The 24,445-nt window shown below is 47.1% G+C and overlaps 1 protein-coding gene across 1 annotated transcript in view; it reads left to right on the top strand.

Annotated features, from left to right (window-relative positions):
• LOC147107694 (NXPE family member 3-like) overlaps nt 1-23,930 on the top strand; it is a 53,856-nt gene extending 29,926 nt beyond the window's left edge. Inside the window, exons 4-5 of the mRNA XM_086006919.1 lie at nt 17,928-18,137; nt 20,492-23,930. Of these exons, the coding sequence (XP_085863045.1) occupies nt 17,928-18,137; nt 20,492-21,033 (752 nt within the window). The 3' untranslated portion in view covers nt 21,034-23,930. The remainder of the gene's footprint in view (nt 1-17,927; nt 18,138-20,491) is intronic.
• The last annotated feature ends 515 nt before the right edge of the window (nt 23,931-24,445 follow it).

Raw genomic sequence — 24,445 nt, 5'->3', positions numbered from 1 at the left:
CATCTTCACAACAGTCAACACATTTTCAAAGCTTTACTTTATAAACTCTAAGCTTTTCATTCTTTTATTATAGTTTTCTTTGTACTCAAAGATTAAGTCTATCAGGCTTTTTTACTTCACGTGTGGATCTTCTCAGCACAGGTAAGTCTGATGTGTTTTCATGAGAGCCTGTATGTGTGTTTGTGTTAGATTGTTCTGGTGGTGAGTGACAAGATTCAGCTGCGGCATTGTCATCGATTTGCTCTTGGATAGTTTCTTGTGTTTTCAGGAGAGAACGGCGGTTCCTCCTGAGAATCTGTCCTTCCTCAGTTCTAACAGTGTATGACCTTGGTCCTACTTCCTCAAGAGCTGTAGCTTTCCTGTTCCATGCATCTGGATCCTCAATCCTGACAACATCATCCCTTGTCAATGGTTTCAGAGTTTTGGATGACTTGTCATAGTGTGATTTCTGTTTCAGCTTTAACAGTTGAAGTCTCTGTCTTAGTTCCTTACTCTGCTTTTCTTTTGCACAGCAGGGTAGCGTGGTGTGCAACTTACGACCCATTAGGAGTTCAGCAGGTGAAGAACCACAGTCTAAAGGGGAGGCTCGGTAGCTCAGCAGGGCGAGATAAGGATCAGACTTGCTTTCTGTTGCTTTCTTCAGTAGCTGTTTGAGAACTTGAACACCTTTCTCTGCCTTACCATTCGACTGAGCATACAGAGGACTGGATGTGATGTGTTGAAAGTCATAATGTGCTGCAAACTGTTGCCACTCCTTACAGTTGAAGCACGGACCATTGTCGCTAACGGCAATCCTGGGAATTCCATGTCTGGCGAAGATGGGTTTAACATGCATTATGACACTGCTTGCTGATGTGCTTGAGAGCAGCACCATCTCAGGATAGTTAGAATAGTAGTCGATCACTATTAGATAGTCTTTACCATTCAAATGAAAGAGGTCCATACCAACCTTTTGCCATGGCGCTGTTGGTAAGTCAGCTACTATCATTGGTTCCTTTGCTTGTTTGTTTTGCTGTTTCTGACATGTCTCACATATGCCTATCATGTTCTCAATGTCCTTATTTATGCCAGGCCAATAAACAGTGTCTCTTGCTCTCCTTTTGCATTTTTCAATTCCGAGGTGTCCCTCATGAATCCTTTTGAGCATGTCTTGACGTAGAGCCTGTGGAATGACTATTCTGTTCTGTTTTAGTAATAGTCCACTTGTGACACTTAACTCTGACCTGATGTGATAGTACTTTGGACAGGAACCTTTTGGCCAACCATGATGAATGTTCTCTATTACTGTTTGTAACACTGTGGCCTAGAAATTCAGTGCCCTTAGCACCGATTTTGCGGTGCTAGAGGGCCTAGCGCTGCAATTGGCACCGGTTCCTAAATTGCCTGGGGCCCTTCCGCGGCGGTAGACCGGTAGCGCTGCGCCGGCACCGATGACGTCATCGGTGTGCGCAGCGTCCCGGTTGCCGTGGTAACCCGGCCCCAAGCCGAAATTCAGTTGCGCCCGCCTCGCCCGTGGCAGGCGCAACTAAGACTCTGGCAACAGAGTCTTCCCCCAGTGTGCGCCGGCGCATAAAGGTGGAGCGGCGGCCGGCCGCGTTCCCGGCGGCCGCCTGCCCGCACCTCCCTTCCCGGACTCCTGCATTCCCCCCCCCGCGGCCCTGATCAGTGTCTCATGCGAGCCCGGCACTTCCCCGAGGTGCCGGGCTCAGATGTCGGGTCAATCCGCCGGACAGTTGTCGGCTGCAGGCAGCTCCTCCTTAACAGGAGGAGGAGGCCTGCAGTTCCCCCGCCGGCCGCACCGCATCGGGTGCCGCAGCGGGGGATTAGCGCCGGGAAACCCAAGTTCACGCCCGCTTTGAGGCGCTAAAGGAGGGTTTTAGCGCCCACCGCCGTCTGGGCCCGGCGCACCCGAATTTTCGTCGGGCGCTGCCGCATTACCGCTGGCGCAAACTTTCTGGCGCTACAGCCCTGGCAAGACCAGAACCCAATTTCTAGGCCTGTATCTTTTACTGTTTCTTCTGCTATTTGCCTTGATTTTGTGTCTGACACGGGCAGCGCAGCAGTGACCATACTCACATGAACATCCACGTCTTCCTCAGTAGAGCTCACATGACTCATTGTGGGTGCTCGGGATAGTGCATCTGCTAACACTGTGTTTGCCTGGTGTGTAGATCAGTTCAAAGTCATATCTTTGCAGCTTCATCATGAGTCGTTGAATCCTTGGAGACATCTCATTCAGATTTTTTTTTATGATGGCAACCAGTGGGCAGTGGTCTGTCTCAACTGTGAAGGTGGGAAGTCCATATATGTAGCCATGGAACTTTTCTAGTCCAACTACCAAGCCTAGACATTCCTTTTCTATCTGGGCGTATCGACACTCGGAGTCAGTCATAGACCTGGAGGCATAGGCAACAGGCTTCCAATCTTCACCCTCTGCTTGTAGCAAGACCGCGCCTAGGCCATCTTTTGATGCATCCGTTAACACTTTGATTCTCTTTGTTGGGTCAAAGAAGGTGAGTAGAGGTGTAGTTGTCAGCACTGTTTTGAGGTTCATCCACTCTTGTTCATGTCTTTCTGCCCATGCGAACTCATTTATTTTATGTAGCAGGTCTCGCAGACAGGCTGTCTTGGCTGACAAGTTAGGAATGAACTTTCCAATGAAGTTTATCATCCCCATGATGCGTAGCACTCCTTTTTTGTCAGTGGGTCGGGGCATGTTGAGTATGGCATTTACTTTTTCCATATCTGGCTCTATTCCTTTACCAGATAGATTATCTCCTAGGAAAGTGACTTCCTGGACGTCAAATTGACACTTGGCTTTGTTGAGCTTCAGTCCATTCCGGCGTATGCTCTGTAGCACTTTAGTCAGTCTCTCATTGTGTTCTTTCAGTGTCGAGCCCCAGATGATGATGTCATCAACATAGACCCAAACTCCTTCCAGACCTTCAATTATGTGTTCCATCACTCTATGAAAGATTTCAGATGCAGATATTATCCTGAAAGGCATTCTGAGGAACCAATACCTGCCAAATGGTGTGTTGAAGGTACAGTATTTGGTGCTCTCTTCATCCAGTTTTAGTTGCCAAAATCCTTGTGAGGCATCGAGCTTTGTGAAGTATCTGGCACCTGACATTTCACTGGTGATTTCTTCTCGCTTGGGAATCTGGTAGTGTTCACGTTTTATGTTTGCATTTAAGTCCTTTGGATCCATGCATATTCTTAGATCATTGTTCTTTTTCTTTACACATACCATGGAGTTAACCCAGTCTGTTGGCTCTTCGACTTTCCTGATGACTCCTAGTGTGGTCATTCTGTCCAGTTCTTTCTTGAGCCGGTCACGCAGAGGTGCTGGAACTTTCCGTGGAGCATGTACCACTGGCTGAGCATCCTCCTTTAGCTGGATCTTGTAAGTAAATGGTAGAACTCCAAATCCTTTGAACACACCCTGGAAATTACTCACTACAGAATCCACTGAGTCATCTGGTCTGCTTATGGCACAGTTTATACGGTAGACTCTCTTGACCAGTTCTAAGTCCTCACAAGCTTTGTCACCTAGTATCGAATCAAGTCTGTCAGCCACAACAGAAAACATGAGATGATGCACTTTGTCTTTGACTGTCACTTTGAGTGTGCATACACCTAAGCTATCTATTTTCTGTCCATTATAGTTCTTCAGTAGTACTGACTTTTTCTGTATTTTGGGCTTTTCTTTCATATTGTTAATGTCACTCATACTGATTAAGTTTGCTTTTGCCCCAGTGTCTAGTTTCAATGTAACTAATGCTCCATTTACCTGCAGTGACATCATCCATTTGTCCTCTTTTACTGCATTAACTTTATGCTCAGCATTGTCCATTCCTGAGGGCTGCACATTTTCTGTATCCTTTTCGATATTGTCACATGACACCATTCCTACAAAAAATGTCTCACTTAAATCAGTGTCCTCAATCACATTGACTTGTTGCCCTTTCTTTGTTTTTACTTTTGAAAAGCGTTGTTTGGCAAAGTGATTCTTTCCATTACATTTTGTGCACATTTTTCCAAACGCTGGGCATTGTCTTGGCTGGTGCTGGTAACCACAGCGTTTACAATTAAAAATTCCATCCTCCGATTGCTTTGCATTTCTGTTCTGCCCATGTTTCTTCCCCTTGTTGGACACAGCACCGACAGCAGCACAGTCATTGGCATGGCATATTTTCACAGCATTCTCCAATGTTAGTTCGGTTTCTCTCAACAAACATTCCCTGACCTTTTTATCATGAATACCAAACACAATCTGGTCACGAATCATGGATGATTTCAGTTCAGAGAAATTACATGTCTGTGCTTTCAGTTTCAGATCGGTCACAAAACTATCAAAAGTCTCATTTTGCTGCTGTGTCCGTGAACGGAACACGTACCTCTCATAGGTCTCGTTCTTTTTGGGAGAACAATGTGTATCAAACTTCTTTAGCACATCGTCCATTTTTTCTCTGTCCTCCTCTTGATCAAATAGAAACATATTGAATACCTCTATCGCCTGTGGGCCTACAACCGTGAGCAGTAACGCTATTTTCCTTGCGTCTGGCATCGTACCGAACCCGATGGCAGCAATATAGAGTTCGAATTGTTGTTTGAAAGTCCGCCAATTGCAGTCGACATTCCCCATGAGTTTCAAACCCTCAGGTGGCTTCAAATTCTCCATGTCGCGTTTCACAATATTCAGCAGATATTACCAATCCTGGTACCATGTTATGTTCACAAATAAATAGACGTTTTCATTATGAACAGCTAGCTTGAGCTAATCATTTATTCAGCCATGTGGACTAGTGTACAGGCATCCATCTTGACTACTGCCTTGTGGGTAGCCCACTACTAAACATACAGCTATACCTAGTGTACCATTCTAGAATGACATGTTACTGATCATTACAGGGGGGTTATGCTTCAACTGTATAAAACAGGAGTTAGGCCTCAGCTAGAGTACTGCATGCAGTTCTGGTCACCACATTACAGGAAAGATGTGATTGCAGTAGAGAGGGAACAGAGGAGATGTTGCCGGGAGTAGAGAATCTTAGCTATGAGGAAAGACTGGATAGGCTGGGTCTGTTTTCCTTGGAACAGAGGCGGCTGAGGGGAGACCTTACTGAGGTGTATAAAATTATGAGGGGCATAGATAAAGTGGATAGAAAAGACCTATTTCCCTTAGCAGCGGGGTCAAAAACCAGGGGCCCAGATTTAAAGTAATTGATGGAAGGTTTAGAGGGGATTTGAGGGGTAATTCCTTCACCCAGAGGGTTGTGGGGGTCTGGAACTCACTGCCTGAAAGGGTGGTAGAGGCAGGAACCCTCACCACATTTAAAAAGTACTTGGATGTGCACTTGGGATGCTGTAACCTGCAGGGCTACGGACCAAGAGCTGGGAAGTGGGATTAGGCTGGATAATTCTTTGTTGACTGGCACCGACATGATGGGCTGAAATGGCCTCCTTCTGTGCTGTAACTTTCTATGATTCTATGACACGGTTGACCACTCCATCCTCCTGCAACGCCTCTCCACCGTCATCCAGCTGGGTGGGACTGCACTCACCTGATTCCATTGTTATCTATCTAATCGTAGCCAGAGAATCACCTGCAATGGCTTTTCTTTCCGCTCCCGCATCTTTACCTCTGGTGTCCCCCAAGGATGTATCTTTGGCCCCCTCCAATTTCTCATCTACATGCAGCCCCTCGGCGACATCATCCGAAAACACAGCGTCAGTTTCCACATGTATGCTGACGACCCCAGATCTACCTCACTACCACATCCCTTGGCCCCTCCACTGTCTCTAAATTGTCAGCCTGCTAGATGAGCAGAAATTTTCTCCAATTAAATATTGGGAAGACTGAAGCCATTGGGGGAAAAATTCAGTATCGCCCAGTTTGGGGCACGATTAACGGCTGTGTGCAAAGTTTAGCGCCTGGCGCAAATTATCGCCCCCGACGGCAAACCTGGCTTTTATCACCCCTGGAGGTGGTTGGAGCGCTAAATCAGGTGCTATACACCTCTCGGTGCAAAGGCCAAGGAGCGAGGCACTAACTCAGAGTGTGGGCGCAGTGCAGGTGCTGTCAGTAAGCCATGGAACACAGACACACTGGCACCGGACAGTTCTTAAAGGGGAGGGTCGATCTTGCTCTCCAGCCACACCCTGCTTATTGGAGCCTTGCATCTCGGCCTGGAGAGACCTGTGCCTAAATCTTGCAGCCAAGGACTATGGAGAGGGCCAGGGAGCAAGCACAGCACTTCAGCGAGCAGGCCTTGGAGGCTCTGGTTGGCGCGGTGGAGCGCAGAAGTTCAAATACTGTACCCAGAGAGTGGCAGGAGGCCTTTGTCGCGCGATTACAGAAGAGTGTGGAGGGAGGTGGCACAGAGCGTTTCCTCCAGGAGCATGGTGCCCAGGACCCATATACAATGTAGAAAAAGTTCAACGACCTCACTCGGGTCGTCAGGGTGAGTGGCTTTTTTTCCATACCTCTCCATCCCTCCATCTCAACCTCACTCTATGGTGAGAGGGTCTTAAAACCCCAATGCCCAACACTCATCCAACACCTATGGCCCTCTCATGAAACACACACGCACCTTCCACACTTTGCATACAGTAAGGGCTATTCACTTATGGGAGGCACATCAGGCAAGGCCATGGCTGCATTCAGTAAGGGCTATTCACCTATGGGAGGCACATCAGGCAAGACCATGGCTGTATATTTATCCAGACGACGTCCTTTTTCTTGCAAGCCAAGCTATCTCATAATAGGAGACGCAGCAACGGACGGGTAGAGGGCGGCCTCAGCTGCAACCCCTCAGCGATCTTGAGGGGGTGCGTCCACTGGATTGTGGCAAGCCAGGTGATTGGTCCCGTCGCCACTGGAGAGGCCGACCCGTTCTGGACAGTAATGGTAAGGTCATCACCTTTTTGTCCTCTCTCCTTCCACTTGTACCTCAGAACACCAGCCTTTGACACTTTCAATCCAACTTACTAAATCGCTGCACTCATTCCTCCCTTACTGCCACCCTGTCCTCACGCTAAAGCCACTCTTGTACCTCCCTGCTTTCAGATGATGATTCACCAGCGGAGGAGACGGGCCCTCAATCTGCCAGTGGGAGTGAAGCTGCAGGCGAGGAGGAAGATGAAGCCGGAGAATCAGCACCACCCTCTCCCGGGGAAGCCCATGCCCACACTGGGAACATGCCTTCCCTGGAGGGGAGCAGGGGAGAAGGGTCTGATGAGGGTGAAGCTCCAGGACCCAGTGGGCTGCAGCAACACAATGTAGCTAGGGAAGCTCGGGGGCCTTCTCCATGGAGGGAGAGTATGCCAGCGAGTCCTACTGCACTGGACACAGAGGAGCAGCGGCTGACCGCTTAAATGAACACCCAGGCAGTGCACATGCATACTGAGCTCATGGGTGCAGTGGGAAGGGTGCCTGAATGCATTGAATCACTGGCAAGGAGTGTGGTGCACTTCGCTGTAGCACAGGCAGATGCCGTGCAAATGTTTAGTGCTGCAATTCAGTCACTGGCTGCCATGACCCCATCTCTGACTGCTGTCATGCAGACTCAGATTGAAGCCACGCGAGCACTGTAGAAATTAATGGGGATGGGGTTATAATCTCTGGCCAGTCAGAAGTATCTGAGCTGCTCCAGAGCCCCGTGCGGTTTCGAATCGCTCCCCTTTTCTTGGTTCTGACCACCGGACTTATTCAGTAGCGATGTAGACAAAACGAGACTCGTGGTTGGGTGCAAAGAAGACCAGTATTTATTGAAATAAAAGGAAATAAATTGAAAATAATCAATACAGCACACCTATGCTTAATACAGCACTATTTTGCTTAATACAATACTCTTTTACTTAATACAGCACCTTTACCTAGTGCGGCACACTTTTACTTAATACAGGGTATACTTTTGCTTACTACAGCACTCTTTTGCATAGTACAACTCTTTTACTTGATACAGCACTTTTTCCTAGTGCAGCACACTTTTGCTTAATAGGGGAGAGGAAACGGACACATCGAGGGAAAATTGACTAAAATTACAATTTTAACAAAATCCCCCTTAATTCCCACCCCTAATACCTATCTAAGTTGCCTTGTAATGGGCCAGAAAAATCTATGCTCACCAGTGAAACGCCTGCTCCATGCCCCTGCGGTCTGTATTCTTCGCCGCCCCGCAGTAGAGATACCCCAGTATTTAAAAGTAACTGCTGGTAATCCACTTCTTTTGGGCGGGCTTGCTGAGCTGTTCTTCTGTAGGCAGAGCACGGAGGTGAGGCAGCAGAGAGAGAGAGATGGCCTCCTGAGAGGCTATCTATATACCCGAATTGGGAGCCGAAATCTTCGCGCCCAAATCCGGATGTATCTGGGCTATACAAAAGGGAATCGATCTGTCCCCATTGACTGGGATGGGTTTTAATGTATTACCCCATTCATTGGTTTGAATAAAGCTGTCTCAGTTTGAAAAAAAATGTCTGTTTCCTTAAGTGCTGAGTAAATAGCCCTTGGATGTTAGTGTAAACAAATCCAATTGTCCTGTTGTCCCGCCCAACCACAATTGATTGACAGTCTCAAGTACTTAATCTCTTGAGTCAACATTGTAAGAGTTCGTGTAAACAAACATCCATTGTCCTGCGGTGAAACTTCCTAAACTGCAGTTGATTGACAGTTTAAATACCTCATTACTTCAGAGGCTGGGTTTTTTTTCAAATCCTTTATCAGCCATCTTTGATTTTCCTTCCACATACACACAGGCTGTGTTGTGTCTTTTGCCACGAGGCCGGACAGCCATCTTTGATTTTCCTTTCACATACACACAGGCTGTGTTGTGTCTTTTGCCACGAGGCTGGACAGCCATCTTTGCTTTTCCTTTTCACATACACACAAGGCTGCCTTGTGTCTTTTGCCATGAGGTCGGACAGGCATCTTTTGATGCCCTGGATTTTTAAGGTATATTCTACCCAGGTTTTCTTTAATCAAAAATATAATCTTCGGGGCTGTAGAAATTTTGGAAATTCTTGCGAAACCTTACACACTGACTGCTGCCATCCTCGCTGGTTCAGACACATTTCCCCAGGGCTCTCACCACACCGCAGCAGGCCAGCAATCTATGCTCCAGCAGATTCCTCCGGATGCTGATGTGCTGCCCCTTGGGAGTGCCAGTGTGTCGGTTGAGCAGGGAGTTGCTGTCCTCTCTCAAGATGACAGCATTCCTGCTGCCACCACTGTCACTTCTCCACTGCACTTGCCACCGCCTGTAGGACAGACTGCTGTCACCCATGCAGAGTTGGTGCAGTCTGCATTCGGACCCTCCAGGCCCAGAGCTGGTCGAGGCCGTACTTCAAGGGCATCTGCAGTCTCAGGTTCTGACAATCAGCAGCCTTCCACCAGCCTTGCTGCAGCCACTGGGGTCCCATTACGCAGGAGCAGTAGGGTGGGAAGGGGGGAAGTGCGCAAGGGAAGGAGATCACACTCGAAGGGCAAAAAGTAGGTGGTGTGACAAAATGTTGGTCATATTTTTATTAAAGACCGAGGTTCGTGGTCAAACATTTGTTTAGTATTTTGGACATTATCATGCTGCTTGTCCGGGGTCATGGGGAAAGAGATGTACTCTCGTCTCCTTTTATAGAGGGCATTTGTGACCTGACGGATGCAGCAATGGACCGCGAACTGGGAGCTATTGCCGATGTCACCAGTAGCTGATTGAAATGAGCTGGTGGCATAAAAGTTGAGAGCCACTGTTATCTTCACTGCCACCGACAGAGACGTCCTGCTCCTCAGTTGAGGCTGCAGATCTGGCTGCAGCAGATGGCAGAGCTCAGTGACCACCTCCTTGCTGAAGCGCAGCCTTCGCAAACACTGCTCCTCAGACATAGTAATGTATGAGAATTGTTGGTGAAATACCCTGGGAGGGTAAGGTCTCCTGTACAGAGGCCTGTTGGCCCTCCTCCGTCTGGCCATGATTGCCACGCTCTCTCTGCGTTTCTGTGGCCTCCGGATCTGCTGGCGCAGGACGACGCCCCCAATTAGTGCAGCCCCCATAGTCTCTTGGCAATCAAAGTAATGAAGGTCAAAAAACAAAGTACCTGCAAAGTTATGGTCAGAAGCCAAAACTTCTTCAAACAGCTTTGACTCAATGCAGAAGTCTCTCTTTCTCTCTCTCAAAATCTCTCTCTCTCTCTCTCAGAACAAGTGGTGCAAAAATGTCTACCACACAAAAAACCAGGAAGAGGCCCCCTTTAAATAGCGCCCCCCCCCCCCAGCCCCACAGCGACTGGGAAGCGTTCCAGTCTACCTGTCGTTGGTTGCGCCAGGCAGAAGGGAGGGGGGGCATCACTCAATTTCCATTCTGGGGCGCCACAAGGGTGTTGCACGCTCGATTGACGTCAAGATCTGCGTGCGCAGGAGATTGGGGCGGTATTGTTTAGCGCCGCCGCAAAATGCCCGATCAATTCCGCGAGAGGTGCAGATATCGCCTCGCCCGGGCGCTAGTTGCTTTGTGTACCATTAGCGCCCTCTTAAGGCGCTAACGGGAGGCGCAAACAACTGAATTTTCCCCCCATTGTCTTCGGTCCCCGCCACAAACTCCGTTCCCCAGCCACCGACTCCATCCCTCTCCCTAGCATTTGTCTGAGGCTGATCCAGACTGTTCGTAGCCTCTGTGTCATATTTGATCGTGAAATTAACTTCTGTCCACATATCCGCACCATCACTCAGACCGCCTATTTCCACCTCTGGACCATCGCCCGTCTTCGCCCTTGCCTCAGCTCATCTGCTGCTGACAACCTCATCCATGCCTTTGTTACCTCTAGACTTGACTATTCCAACGCACTCCTGGTTGGCCTCCTACATTCTACCCTAAGTAAACTTGAGGTCATCCAAAACTCGGCTGCCCGTGTCCTAACTCGCACCAAGTCCTGTTCGCCCATCACCCCTGTTCTCGCTGACCTACATTGGCTCCCGGTTGAGCAACACCTCGATTTAAAAATTCTCATCCTTGTTTTCAAATCCCTCCATGGCCTCGCCCCTTCTTATCACTGTAATCTCCTCCAGCCCCACAACCCCCCCGAGATATCTGCGCACCTCTAATTCTGGCTTCATGAGCATCCCTGATTTTAATTGTTCAACCATCAGTGGCCGTGCCTTCAACTGCCAAGGCCCTAAGCTCTGGAATTCCCTCCCTAAACTCTTTCCGCCTCTCTACCTCTCTTTCCTCCTTTAAGACACTCCTTAAAGCCTACCTCTTTGACCTAGCTTTTGTTCACCTGCCCTAATTTCTCCTTATGTGGCTCGGTGTCAAATTTTGTTTTATAACACTCCTGTGACACACATTAGGACGTTTTACTACATTAAATGGGGCTATATAAATACAAGTTGTTGTTATTGCTGTTGTTGTTGTTGAGAATGATGGTGGGTATTGACAGTATACATATAGAAGCTAACTCTATGATTATGAATAATGTTGTTAACTGGCCACTTGTATAGGAGGAATAGAGGGGGGCCAAAGATGGACCCTCAGGGAGGGTAGAGGAGTGATGACAGCAAGTTCAAAAGTGGGAAAACAATGCCTGAGGAAAAGGAGCTGTTGATTATCTCTGAGAAATGCTGTCTATGTTTGTGAGCATTTTGCCCAGGAGAAGTAATTGAGTGGTCAGGAATTGGGTCAAGAGGAGGTTGAAAGAGTAGTGACAGGCTTTAAGGAGGGGTTGTATTTGATCAGGGTGACAGGGGTATAACAGCAGAGTATTCTGCAGTTGGTGCTTGCATAGGAGAAGGCTGGACAGGGAGGATGAGGGAGGCATTGGGCAGGAGGAGGCTGAGCCAGAGGTTTAGATAGTCCCAGTTTTGGAAATGAAGAAATCCATGAGCTCTTTTCGTCTGGCATCAGAGGTGAGGATGGAAGAGGGAGGTCAAGAAGGAAATGTGTAATGACAAAGAAGAGTTTAGGTTTGTGCTTTCCTTCCAAGATAATGCTGGAATAAGTTGTGAAGATTTGGTGGCCAAAATTAGCGATGGGGTTAAGGCAGGTCCATATGTCAGATGACCATGTGCGCTCGAGCCTCCACTCCACAGATTTGAGGTTGTAAAATTAGATGGTGTACCATAGGAAACAGCAGGAGTGAGAAACCACTGGGACACGGGCATTAAAAGTAGAAACAAGGCAGCTATTAAGCAAGTTGATAAAGACTGCAATGTTGTCAGTTTTGCATTTGTCACATATCTACTGGGCAAATCTGATATGTCCAGCAGACTCAAAGCATACTGATTGGCTTCAATTTCACATTCACTAAAATAGAACCAGAAAACTCAAGCATAGTGCACCTCACTGTCACTTGAAAAGAAAATCTGTTCCCAAAAAAAAATCCAAGCCCATCTCTGGGGGAAGAAATTAGGGTCCTTTCAGCAGCCATGTTGGTTTCCCACATTACTAAATACCCTTAAAAATTAAATTAAACTTTTAACATACTAAACACGTTAAAAAAAATCTACCTTTATGGAAAAAAATGACAAAATATATCCCTAAACTTGCTCATCCTACCTTCCCATACCTAGACGAACTTGTGCCTACACACAGCTGCTCTTCTGCCAGGGGGCTCAGGCTCACTTTCAGCCTTGAGTCCTGATATTTTTCACGGCTCCGTGCATGAGTGACCTGGGTGCCCCATAATCCATAAAATTGGAGGGACAAAGTTTTGTTCAGCAAATTTGTGCACTAATTCAGGCTTCTATCGAAGAATTCTCACATCCCAGCAACCCAACAACCCTCTCCCTCCTCTTCCAGCCATGTGAGGTCATGGCTCCTCTGTGTACTTGCATCATCTTTCAGGCCTCTGTGCATGCACTTTGCTCCTGGCTGCTGTTTGCTCTGCCAGCTTAGATTTGCCTTGGCTCCCCTTTAGTGCTTCCAAGCCAGAGCTCCCCAACTGTTCACAGGTCCCTGCTCCTTGAATACTCACCATCCCCCCCAGTCCCGGTGCAGAGATTCCTAAGTACTCCCCAAATTACCTACCAGATGCTCCCAGACACTTGGACCTGAGTACCTGTAGACCCCACATTCCAAACTTTACCCAGCTGAGTGGTCTGAGACCCCAATTCCACAGTGTGCTTCCAGAGCCCCTCCAACCCTCCATACTTCCAAGGCCCAGACTTCAGTTGTCCCAGACCTCATCCTCCACAAGTGGCCTCAGTCCCCTCGACAACCTGCCTCCCACATGCCTCCAACACAAAATTTCCTCCTTCCCTCCCACTGCCTCCAGCCTCTTAACTACAAGTATTCCAGTAACTCCCAGAGCCCACCTCCAATCCAGTTTGTGTTGGGTACTATTGTACTACGTAGCTTGGATTTAAAAATGGTAAAAGTTAGAAAATGAGTACATTGGTGAAGGAACATTTGTGAGAAAAGAAAGAGGAGACATAGAGAAGGATGGACTTACACAAAGACTAAAAGAAAAAAATGGAGACAAACAGAAAGATAGATACCACAGTCAGAAATGTGTGAGAGCTATATAGGGTGAAAGGAGAAATGAAGCATGGAAGACAGAGAAAGACAACGAGTATATATAATATGGTAAGAATTAGAAAGGCGGAAGAAATGAGAGAAACAGTTACAACAAGAGAGACAATGGCCCCGATATTTATGGGGAGGTGAGGAGGGAGCAGAGGGGAGGTGCAGTTTAGCGGTCGGGTCCCTCAGGTCCTGCCGAATTTAATGGCAAGACCTGATTACCATCCGTTTACGGCCGCAGCCAGCCCGATTGAGAGGCTGTCGGGCGGGTAGGCCTGCGGCACCAGGCCACAGCCGGGCAGTGTAGAGGAGGGGGGGTGAGATCGAAGGTCAGAGGAGGACATCGATGGGGAGGCCTGGATAGATCGGGGGTCGGGGAGAAGATCGCAGGGGGGCACGGCGAGATCGAGAGTCATGGGGGGGGCATCACTGGGGGGGTTTGCCTGGAGAGATAAGGGGAGGAGTGTAAAAGATCACGGGGGCCCAGAGAGATTGAGGATGGGGGAGAAGATCATGGGGGTCCCATGGAGGAGATGGTAGGGGAGCTGTGGAGGAGATCACGGGGGGCCGTGTAGGATATTGGCAGGGGGGGAGCGGTAGCCACGGACAAGATCACAGTCTGAAGAGGTCATCGGGAGGGCACTGGATTGCAGGAGAGGCATGGTCTGATCGCTGGGGAGGTTAACAAGGTAGCTTGGTGAGCTGGGGTGAAGCACTTCTGCTCCTCCTGGCCCACAAGCAGTGCTGGAAAGGCAATTAGTTGTTCCACCCGGTACTCCTCGCCTCCCTTCAGCTGCCAGGATTCCCGAGGCCCAGGAAACCCAGCCGGACAGTGTTAAAGCTGGAACAGAGATAAAATCTTAGGCACGCAGCCTCATTAAAATATTAAAGTGAGGAACCCGCCTCCTGGGAGCATGTTGTTTTTTGCTTGTATTCCCTTGAGCTTAGAAGGTTGATGGGTGACCTAATCGAGGTGTAGGGGGTTTTGGTTTGGGGTTTTTGTCTGGTCAGTCAGTCGTGTGCCTGAGCTGCCCCAGCCCCGTGTGGTTTGAATCACTTCCCCCTTTTAGTTCTGAGCACCGGACTTATTTACGAGTAGCGATATAGACAAACGAGACCAGTGGTTCGGTGCAAAGAAAACCAATGTTTATTAAAATAGAGAACAATTACTATACAGAGAAAATCACTATGGATGCAACACAATTACACTTAACGGGGGAGGGGAAATGGACACACAGAGGGAAAATGACTAAAATGACACTTTAGCAATTCCCCTTAACGCCCACCCTTTACACCTATCTAGGTTGTCTTGTGATGGGCCAGAAAATTGATGCTCACCAGTCTAGGATGTTGGAACGCCTGCTCCGTGCCCTGTTGCCTGTCGATGTTTTTAGGTTTTCACCGCCCCAGAGCAGAGATACCCCAGTAATTCAAACGTAACTGCGGGTGTCCGACTTCCCTGGACGGGCTCTTCCTCGACGATCCTCTCGCTGGGTTGATAATATGGCAGGGCACTGGAGGCGAGGCGAGAGAGAGAGAGAGAGATGGCTTCCTGAGGGACTAGTTCTACCCTTCCCGGTAGCCCTTATCTCCCGCCAGATCAGCTCATTTCTTTGTCTGATCTGGACGTGTTAAAACTCATACAAAGGGTACCGATCTGGGCCCATCGACCAGAATGGCCGGTTAATCGGTTTTAAACATCGCATCAGTGTTCCCCTTTGTCCAACTTGTTTCGTGATGAGGCCATTCCAGTTTGAATGCCCCGTTGATCGTTTGCAAACAGTGTTGATGTTCGCTAACGAAAGTCTGAATGCAGCTATTACATATTGAATAGGCCTTGCCTGCTCTTGAATTGTCTATGCAAACAACCTTGATGGGTTTTAATCAGAGGCCCGAATGCCACTGGGTTTGCTTCTCATGCATAAATGCAGAAGGTCTGTCTGCATTCGAATTTCTGGAAAATTCCTTCTTTGTCAGTCCAAACTGAAACTTACAGGCTTTTGCCATGAGGCTGACCGTAGCCATCTTGTTGAGCCCTGGATTTTAAACTCAGTCCAACCAGGGTTTCTTTACTAAACCAAAAGTAGATCTTCGGGGGAGAAACATGAAATTTGCAAATTCTTTCAGTCCTCCCTAGGATACTGAAACTTGCTTAAAGTGTCCAATCAAGGTGAGCACATTTCTGACCCCCCACGAACAACCTTCCCCTATATTTATCTATCCATGATCCCTCGACACATACATTCCCCTTACTTAGAGAAAACCGCAGTGCACGACAGGCATCTATCGATAGAAACAATTACTATCTGTTACATCAGTCCAAGCACGGAGGGGTCCAACACCCCTGCACTACTTGGGACATCATAAAACTTTATTACAACACACAACCTTTAATAAAAATCAACATCAGGCCAAAACCATATTTATTAAAAATAACGAATGGAAGAAATGAGCTTTATTAAAAATAACAAACGGATCTGCCATCACTCGGCAGTGATATGACACAAAGCTCACACGGGTGTTTCTTCTTCCACCCGGGCATACTGGTCCTTCCACAACCCTTTTGCTTTAAATTCTACCCCGGGACCCTTTCTCCTAAACTGGACACAAACCAGGTAGAGGACAATCCCTAGCTGACAGACTACTAAGATGTGTGACGCCATTCGAATCCAGGAGGGGGCCTCTATACTCTCAAAAACGTCCCACCAGGGCGGGGTCGTAATATCTAAAATGTCGGCCCCTACCTGTACAGTCTTCTGTTCCAAAGTGTAGAAGTGCTTTTGTGACACTAGAACGGCTTTTAATAATTTGGTAAGGTGCTCTGGGAGAGGGGGAATCGGGTAACCGAAGTGGGCGACCTATTTCTGGAGGTGGGTAAAATTCTCCTCCACAGTGAGGTGAACAGTGGATGGTTCAGGAATGGGGACAATTCGTATCTGTGCCACTTGAACTTCTGCCTCAGGTTTGAAGCAGAAGCTGCTGTCACTCACCGCGCACCAGCTGTGCTGTCCGTGCTGGTAGTGAGACGCTCCTGTGGTGACGCAATATGTCCCACCTCCTATATATGCTACCTGTGGGGGAACATAGCCTTGTGCCATGGCTTCCATGGTACAATTTACAGGTTTCGCGTCAGCAGCTCTCAACCCGCATTGTGGTTTCGAATAGGCATTCAATTGCTGGGGACACAGGATGATGTGTGCTCCCTGGCTACGGCACCCTGAGAGGTCAGTACCCGACATAGTGTGCTCCCACTTTATGACATAGGGCGGGACCACTGTAAAACGAATGTGTGCACCCCCTTGAATGATTCCAATGTTCTCCACCCTGTATACCGGTGCGGGTCGGGCCGTCCCGCCAATGACCGGCATTCTTACAACTATCCCCATAATTGGTAAAATTCTCCTCTGCACCCCGTTCGCCGCTCCCATCGATCGCTATCGGTGCTGTGTCTCCAGAGCACCCATAGAGGTGGGAATCCTCCACGTCACCTCTCCTTCCGAAGCTCAGTCCTATCAGGGCGAGTAGGATTACGCCCCCCTTCATTCCGTAAATTTTCTTGTAACAGATATCGAAGCACACAGCCAGGTTCCCTAGAGATTCGCTGGCTTGGGTAAAGCATGGTCGGGTCTTGCGACCTCGACTCAAATGTACACACTCTGAACAGATGACTTAAAACTAACCATCACCTTAATTAGAATTAATTAAAACACCCTAACTTAACCTTATACACATTACTAAACTTAAACAAAGCTATGTACATCTGCCGCCCGTCTCCGAGCGGCCAGCCTAATCTCTGTTAGGACTGTTGCAGGCTACTACCTGCAGCGAAGCTGGACTGATCTCCAGTTCTGGTCCCTCGCAGCTTATGGCTGCTGGCTGGGGACCTCTATCTTTCGGCTTCTCCCTGTCTCGGGAGGCCGCCCTTTTGAACTGAAGATCCGGTGACCATACTTTTCTAGGCTGGGGTGGCCGAGGAGACCTCCTAAGGAGTGCTACTGGTGGGGCTACCCTGGCGAGCGGACCCTTGGCTCGGGTCACAGTTCTCGCTGGCTGGGGGCCTTCTCCCTCGGGTCCCTCCCCTCCCAAACCTGAACTGGGGATGGGCAATCCCTCGCCACCGGCTGTTCCTATATTACTTACCTGAGATTGCTTAATACAGCATAGACCAAGGATTAAACATGGCATCTTTCATATTTGTATGGCTTAGTACCATGACAGAACATGTTTTCACAATACCACTTTTTATGTATGTAAATTTTTTGTGCTAACAATAAAAAGGACAGATGTGATTTGTCATTGTCAAGTAAACTATGATTAGTCAATTGGAAAATGTATTGATGACATATACGAATGGTAAAGTGCATTGGAATATGTGTACCTGAATTCCTTTCCAGTCTGAGTTCCTTTTATTTTCAGGCACAGGTCTTGAAGAATGTGTCCCTGGCAAGCCTCTGCTTTCACCATCTGGATTTTATTATCAGGACCAGTGGGTGTCAACAACCTGTAACATTCAGCGCTTCGACACTCCTACAAGTATTACAGACTGTCTTCGTGGGAAAATAGTTTACATTTTTGGAGATTCCACTATACGGCAGTGGTTTGAATATTTTACAGAATTTGTGCCAGGTTAAGTTCAGCCATTTGTATTTTGGTATTGTGATGTAATCTGACATTTCCTGAGCCTCAACTCAACTACATTATGCTCCACCTCCAATACCTCATCCTCTGGCTTCCTTCTTATGAAGTTGTGCATGACTCAATATCAATTCCTCATCTAGACTATCTGGGGGTGAAATTTGTCTTCGGCCATTGTGCAAAACGGACAATAGCGAATCAGCAGCCCATTTCGCAACCAATTTTTTTTTCCATGGAAAGTGTAAACCGGACTGCCGATTTGTTATCGCTCATTTTGTGCTACTGCTGTAGATGAATTTCACTCCTTCTGTATCACCCCAAGCTAACCTATCTGGACTGCTGAGTACAAGTGATAGGATTCATGATGCAGTGGGACAATTTTTGCCTTATAGTACCAGATGTTGAAGGCTCTGTCATTGGTTTTCTCTCTCTCTCTCGCTGCAGCATTTTCCTGCTTTCCTGGAGATGAGAAGAGTATATATGTTTCAGCTGTCCATTTGTTCATTCCAGCTCATGTAAGGGTCTCCTTAGATTATGGACCTCAAAAAAGATAAACCATTTCTGATCAGCATAAACCATCTGTGGGTGCAGGCCCTCCCATGTCTCCATTTCTGAGTAAGTTTGTAGCTTTTCATGTGCCTCTTCCTGTTGCCGTTGCTGTCCGCCCTCTTCCTGTAGGCTGCCCTTCTCAGAAATTGTGCACAATCTTTTCCTGCCTGGAAACGAAGGCTTATTGTTGTCAGCCGCAGATTGTTTCCTTAAGAATGCTCAACATTTCCGTTCTGAAATTCTCACCCAAGTAGTGAGGGTTCAAAAGAAGTGTATTCATTTAAGTGAAATCTTCCTTATGCAGGAGGCAATACAGTTCTTTTAGTGCACAGGGTGATAGCCTTAGATTTGCGAATGCACTCAACGGCAACAATAAAAACTTGCATTTACATAGTGTATTTAACATAGAAAAATGTCCCAAGGCACTTCATAGAATCGTAATCAGACAATTCTAATGACGTCAATGGAACTGAATATCGGGCGGGACATATTACGGGTGGCTGGTGTGATACCTGTTGTGTATGTAATATGTGTGCTACTTTGAACCTATGGACAGGACTGCACTACTTGTTGGGCGTAGTGATACGCAGTACCACTCCTGGCCATAGGGGTATAAATAGTACTGTGGGTACTGATCCCCCTCAGTTCCCGCCTGTGGGCATGAAGTAAAGACCTATGTGCAGTCCCTACCTCCAACCAGTAAAGGCCTGTTTGAGTTATACGTTTAAGTCTTTGTGTTAATTGTTCAATACAATACACATACTTAACAATACCGCCCCAGACAAATTTCTACCCCACCATGAACTTTAGTAACCCCTCAGACCCTGTACATTCTGATTGGCAGATCAGTTGTTCATCACTGGTTTCTGGGAAACTCATTTGCTGATTTTAACCCTGCCCCCCTGGTGGAAATCAGCAGTTAAAAATGCCCGTAGGACTCAGCTGCACTGATCCCACCACCTTCCTCCGAGTCCCGATATTAACCTGCTCTTCTGAGCAGACGCGAGCACACCTGCCGTATGTCAGTAGTGGGGTCCTTCATTAAATATTCAGATTGGGCTCCGATGATGTCTCCGATTAACCAGAATCCATTGAAACATATAAAAAATTCTGAAGGAGCTTGACAGGGTGGATGCTGAGAGGTTGTTTCCCCTGGCTGGAGAGTCTAGAACTAGGGAGCATAGTCTCAGGATAAGGGGTCAGCCATTTATGACTGAGATGAGGAGGAATTTCTTCACTCAGAGGGTTGTGAATCTTTGGAATTCTCTATCCCAAAGGGCTGTGGCTGCTCAGTTGTTGAGTATATTCAAGGCTGAGATCGATAGATTTTTGGACTCATGGGGAAATCAAGGGATATGGGGATCGGGGTGGCAAGTGGGAGGTAGTGGATCCGCTGCCTATTATAAAACCCATCGCATTTTGGTGTCTGTTTACTTCAATAGAAAGGAAAATCAGGTGAGGTGTAAGGTGGAAGGCCAATCCACTACATTCACTTTCTGTCAGGGAGTAAAGGTGAAAATTCAATCTAAGATGCAGACGTTGCCATTTTTCTGGTCGAAACCCTTTTCTACGTCCGGGGATCAGTCACCAAGATGGGGGTATTTGTGCCGTTGGATCAATACAGTAGCCTGGTACTACCCCTGACAGCTGTCCTTGTACTCTCACTGGGCCAGGATGGGGGGTGTGGCTCCATTTTGATGCTCTGTGGTTATAAATAGTATGTGTCCCTGCTTCATAGCTGTCAGTACTTATGTGCAAAATTAAATTGCTTATAAGACGATTATCTTCTGGTTTAGGTCTCAAAAAGATGTGCACCCGCAATCATAAAAATATCGGCCCTCAACGCACTGTGGATGTGGCAAACAACATCAGCATGGAATATTATCCCCATGGCACACCAATCCGAATCTTGCCCATTTTGATGCAGAACTTGCCATTCATTGCAAATAAACTGGATGACATTAAAGGAGGAAAGAGCACAGTTATAGCTTTCACCATATGGTGCCATTTCAACACTTTTCCAGTAGAACCATACATCCGAAGGCTACAGAACATCCAGAGGTCAATTCTGCAATTGCTGGATAGGAGTCCAGATACACTGATTGTAATAAAGACTGCCAATGTCCAGGCCCTTCCGCGGGAGGTCAGTCTCTACAACAGTGACTGGTACTCCTTTCAGCTTGATTTAGTGCTCAGAAAGATATTTGAGGGCATCAACGTGGCATTTGTGGATGCGTGGGAGATGACGATAGCACATTACCTGCCACATGAATTACACCCACAGCGAGTCATTATAAAGAATGAAGTAGATGTGTTTCTTTCATATGTATGTCCTTAGAAAAAGGATTAAAAGCTGATTTAGATCTGTTCCAACCAGCGTTTGGCAATCATGAGATTCCAAATGTTAAAAATACTAAGAGAACTAACAATGCTCTCAGAACTCTAAGGATTATGGAACTGCCTTAAATTAATATGCATGGCAGTTATTTCCACAGGGGTTTTCCTGATTGTCCGCTGCAACATAAGAAACCCCAAGGAAAAGATGTAAAACTTAGTCCCCATGCAAATTCAACGCCGCGGTTTCTAACATTAATACACCAGCCTAGAAATTCAGCGCACCCATTTTTGGGCACGCAAGCATCCAGCCCAGCGCCTGAATGGTGAGGCCCGAGGCACACCTAATTTTGGGCCTCGGGCCTCATTACTACAGAGCCGGCAAATTGGATACTAACAGGCAGCTCACTGGCAAAGCGGAATGGAAGATCGGGCCGCTGCGACGCCAACGCGATCGGTTTGGGAGGCAGTGGTGGCCGAGGGAGGGGAAGCAGTGGCTGAGGGAGAGGTTAGCGTAGCCGAGGGGAGCGATGGTAGCGGAGGCCACAGGTAGTCCTGGTTTTCCTGAATGCATGTGCCGCCAATTGCCTCAGGGTAAACCAATCCTGCAGTGGGGGTTCTGAAACAGATGTTACGACCCTTATCTGCATATAAAGAAAGGCCGAATGCCTGTTTCAGGCATGGGCAAGGTACGCTGATTTTTTTGGTCTTTGCCGATAAGGCGGGCAGTAATGAGCATGTGCTTCCTGCATGTCATATTGGAGGCTGTTTTCTCCAACTAAATATTGGGAAGACTGCAGCCATTGTCTTTTGTCCCGCCACCAACTCCGTTCCCTAGACACAGACTCCATCCCTCTCCCTGGCAACTATCTGAGGCTGAACCAGGCCATTTGCAACCTTGTATTTGACCCTGAAATGAGCTTCTGACCACATATCCACTCCATCACCAAGACTGCCTACTTCCACCTTCGGAACATCGCCCGAATCCGACCCTGCCTCAGCTCATCTGCTGCTGAAACTCTCATCCATGCCTTTGTTACGTTTAGACTTGACTATTCCAATGTTCTTCTGGCCGGCCTCCACGCTCCATAAACTTGAGCTTATCCAAAGCTCTGCTGCCCATGTCCCGTTCACCCATCACTCCTTTGCTCGTTGACCTGGTCCAGCAAAGTCTCAATTCTAAAATTCTCATCCTTGTTTGCAAATCCCTCCATGGCTTCGCCCCTCACTATCTCTGTAACCCCCTCCAGCCCTACAACCCTCCGAGATATCTGCGCTCCTCCAGTTCTGGCCTCTTGAGCATCCCTTCCTAAACTTCTCCACCTCTCTCCTCCTCCTTTAAGACGCTCCTTAAAACCTGCCTCTTTTGGTTCGGTGTCAAAAAATTTTTTTTATTCGTTCATGGGATGTGGGCGTCGCTGGCAAGGCCAGTATTTATTGCCCATCCCTAGTTGAGAAGGTACCTTTGATAACGCACCTGCGAAGCGCCTTGGGGCGTAAAGGTGCTATGTAAATGCAAGTTGTTGTTGTTGTAAAGCACCCAAATAACGGCCACCGCGCAGCCAAATTCTAGGTCCGACTGTCTTGAAAGTTTTTAAAACAAACGGTACTTTTTGAGCAATTCACGTGTGGAAGCATTCATTATGAATCTGCATATTCACACTGAATTAGGCCTGAACGTACTTCTGCCGTGTGTATCAATTGTTACTACATCAATGAACATCAAACTTGCACTTTATAATCGCCCTTGCTGCTGAAAAAATGTATTCTGAACTGCAAACAGCATCCTCTCTGCCAGTGGAAAATTGATGAAAATGATTTTCTGCATTAAACCCTGAAACAGAACAATTTTTATTTGAGATCCTGGTCTGAAGAGAAAATTAGCCAGAGGAGAGCAAATACTCCTTTTCCTTCAGCCTGACATTTATCATTACAGTAACTTGCCTTGTCAATGACATATGTAGGCATCGCAGAATCTGGTTGATTTGTGATGCGCAACGCTAAAATAATCATTACTGCTGATTTAGTTTATACAGTAAAATATCATGGCCTGGACCTTCCGCCAGGTTGTGCTGTTTTTTTCAGTGCAATTAGCCTGAATTCAGCCAAACCAGCGCAAAAGATCACGGAATTTTAAGCGCAAATTACAATCAGCGCAAATCAAGTTTCCGCGATCTTTTGCGCTAATTTAAAAAACGTAACGCTGGAAGCCGGTCTTGCTCACAAAACTGGCCACGCCCCCAGATCGAATGAATAACCATTGCGAGTTTCCGCTAATTGCGCTTGTTTGTAGGCCTTCGAGGAGGCTCTTACTTAAGCTTTTTTTTTAGGTGCAAGGACACTAATAGGCATGTTTTGTAAGCTTTTGAATATTTTTTTTAAATTTACTATGTACACCATTGTAACTAGCAATTGGCTCTGAGTAGTTTTGTTAAAGTCATGTTCAGTTATTTAAAATTGAGTTACTCACAGGTGGTGGACTAGACACTCTGACTAAAAATGCTGATTTTTTGTGATAAACTCATTTTCAGCTGTATTAATCAAACTGCACCACTCTTAAATAGATCAAGGAATATTTTTGCAGCAAATTTTTTTTTTTAAATGACTTTCTAAAATGCTGCTCGATTGCGCTGGTTCATTGAAGATTTTATGTTCGGCGATATGCAAATAAGTTTCAGCAGAAACCTGAGGGAAAAAAGCACTTCGAAAACTAGCACAATTTTGGGCACAATTTGCACCGGGATCGCCGATAGCATGCCAAAGCGGAAAGTCTACCCCATGCCTTTTTTACTTTGCTGTTACAGTTGTGTATTTGTTTATAATTTCATTATAATTTGTTGTTGAGTTTGATCATTTATTCTTATTTTTGTAAAGAAGTAAAAACTTCCAATAAAAGCGATGAGTAACCAAAGCTTGAGATTCACCCAATGGCTTTCCGGCTAAATGCAGTGTAGTGTGTAACATACAGTGGCACATTATTTGGGAGTCATGAGGAAACCTGAGTTTGGCACCATCTGTGGGAGTACCTTCACCACACGGACTGCAGCAGTTCAAGAAGGCGGCTCACCACCACCTTCTCAAGGGCAATTAGGGATGGGCAATAAATGCTGGCCTTGCCAGCGACGCCCACATCCCATGAATGAATAAAAGAAAAATCTGGGGAAGGTAATGGTAATACATCAAGAGGCAGGTAAAGAAGGATATGACTCGTGATGTGATGGAACAAGGGCTGTTGTAACCTAAAAGTAAGACTTGCATTTATATAGCGCCTTTCACAACCTCAGCACGTCCCAAAGTGCTTTACAGTCAATTAAGTACTTTTGAAGTGTAGTCACCTTTGTAATGTAGGAACTATGTAGAGATCAGAAAAGTAGGCCTTGATATTAAATTTGGCAGCACCTCCACATCCCCGGCCT

Source organism: Somniosus microcephalus, chromosome 14, assembly GCF_052327205.1.
Source record: "Somniosus microcephalus isolate GS21.2 chromosome 14, FLI_Smic_1.0, whole genome shotgun sequence".
Lineage (NCBI taxonomy): Eukaryota > Metazoa > Chordata > Chondrichthyes > Squaliformes > Somniosidae > Somniosus > Somniosus microcephalus.
The sequence above is the reverse complement of the archived record's forward strand: the minus strand, read 5'-3'. Positions and strand labels throughout refer to the sequence as shown.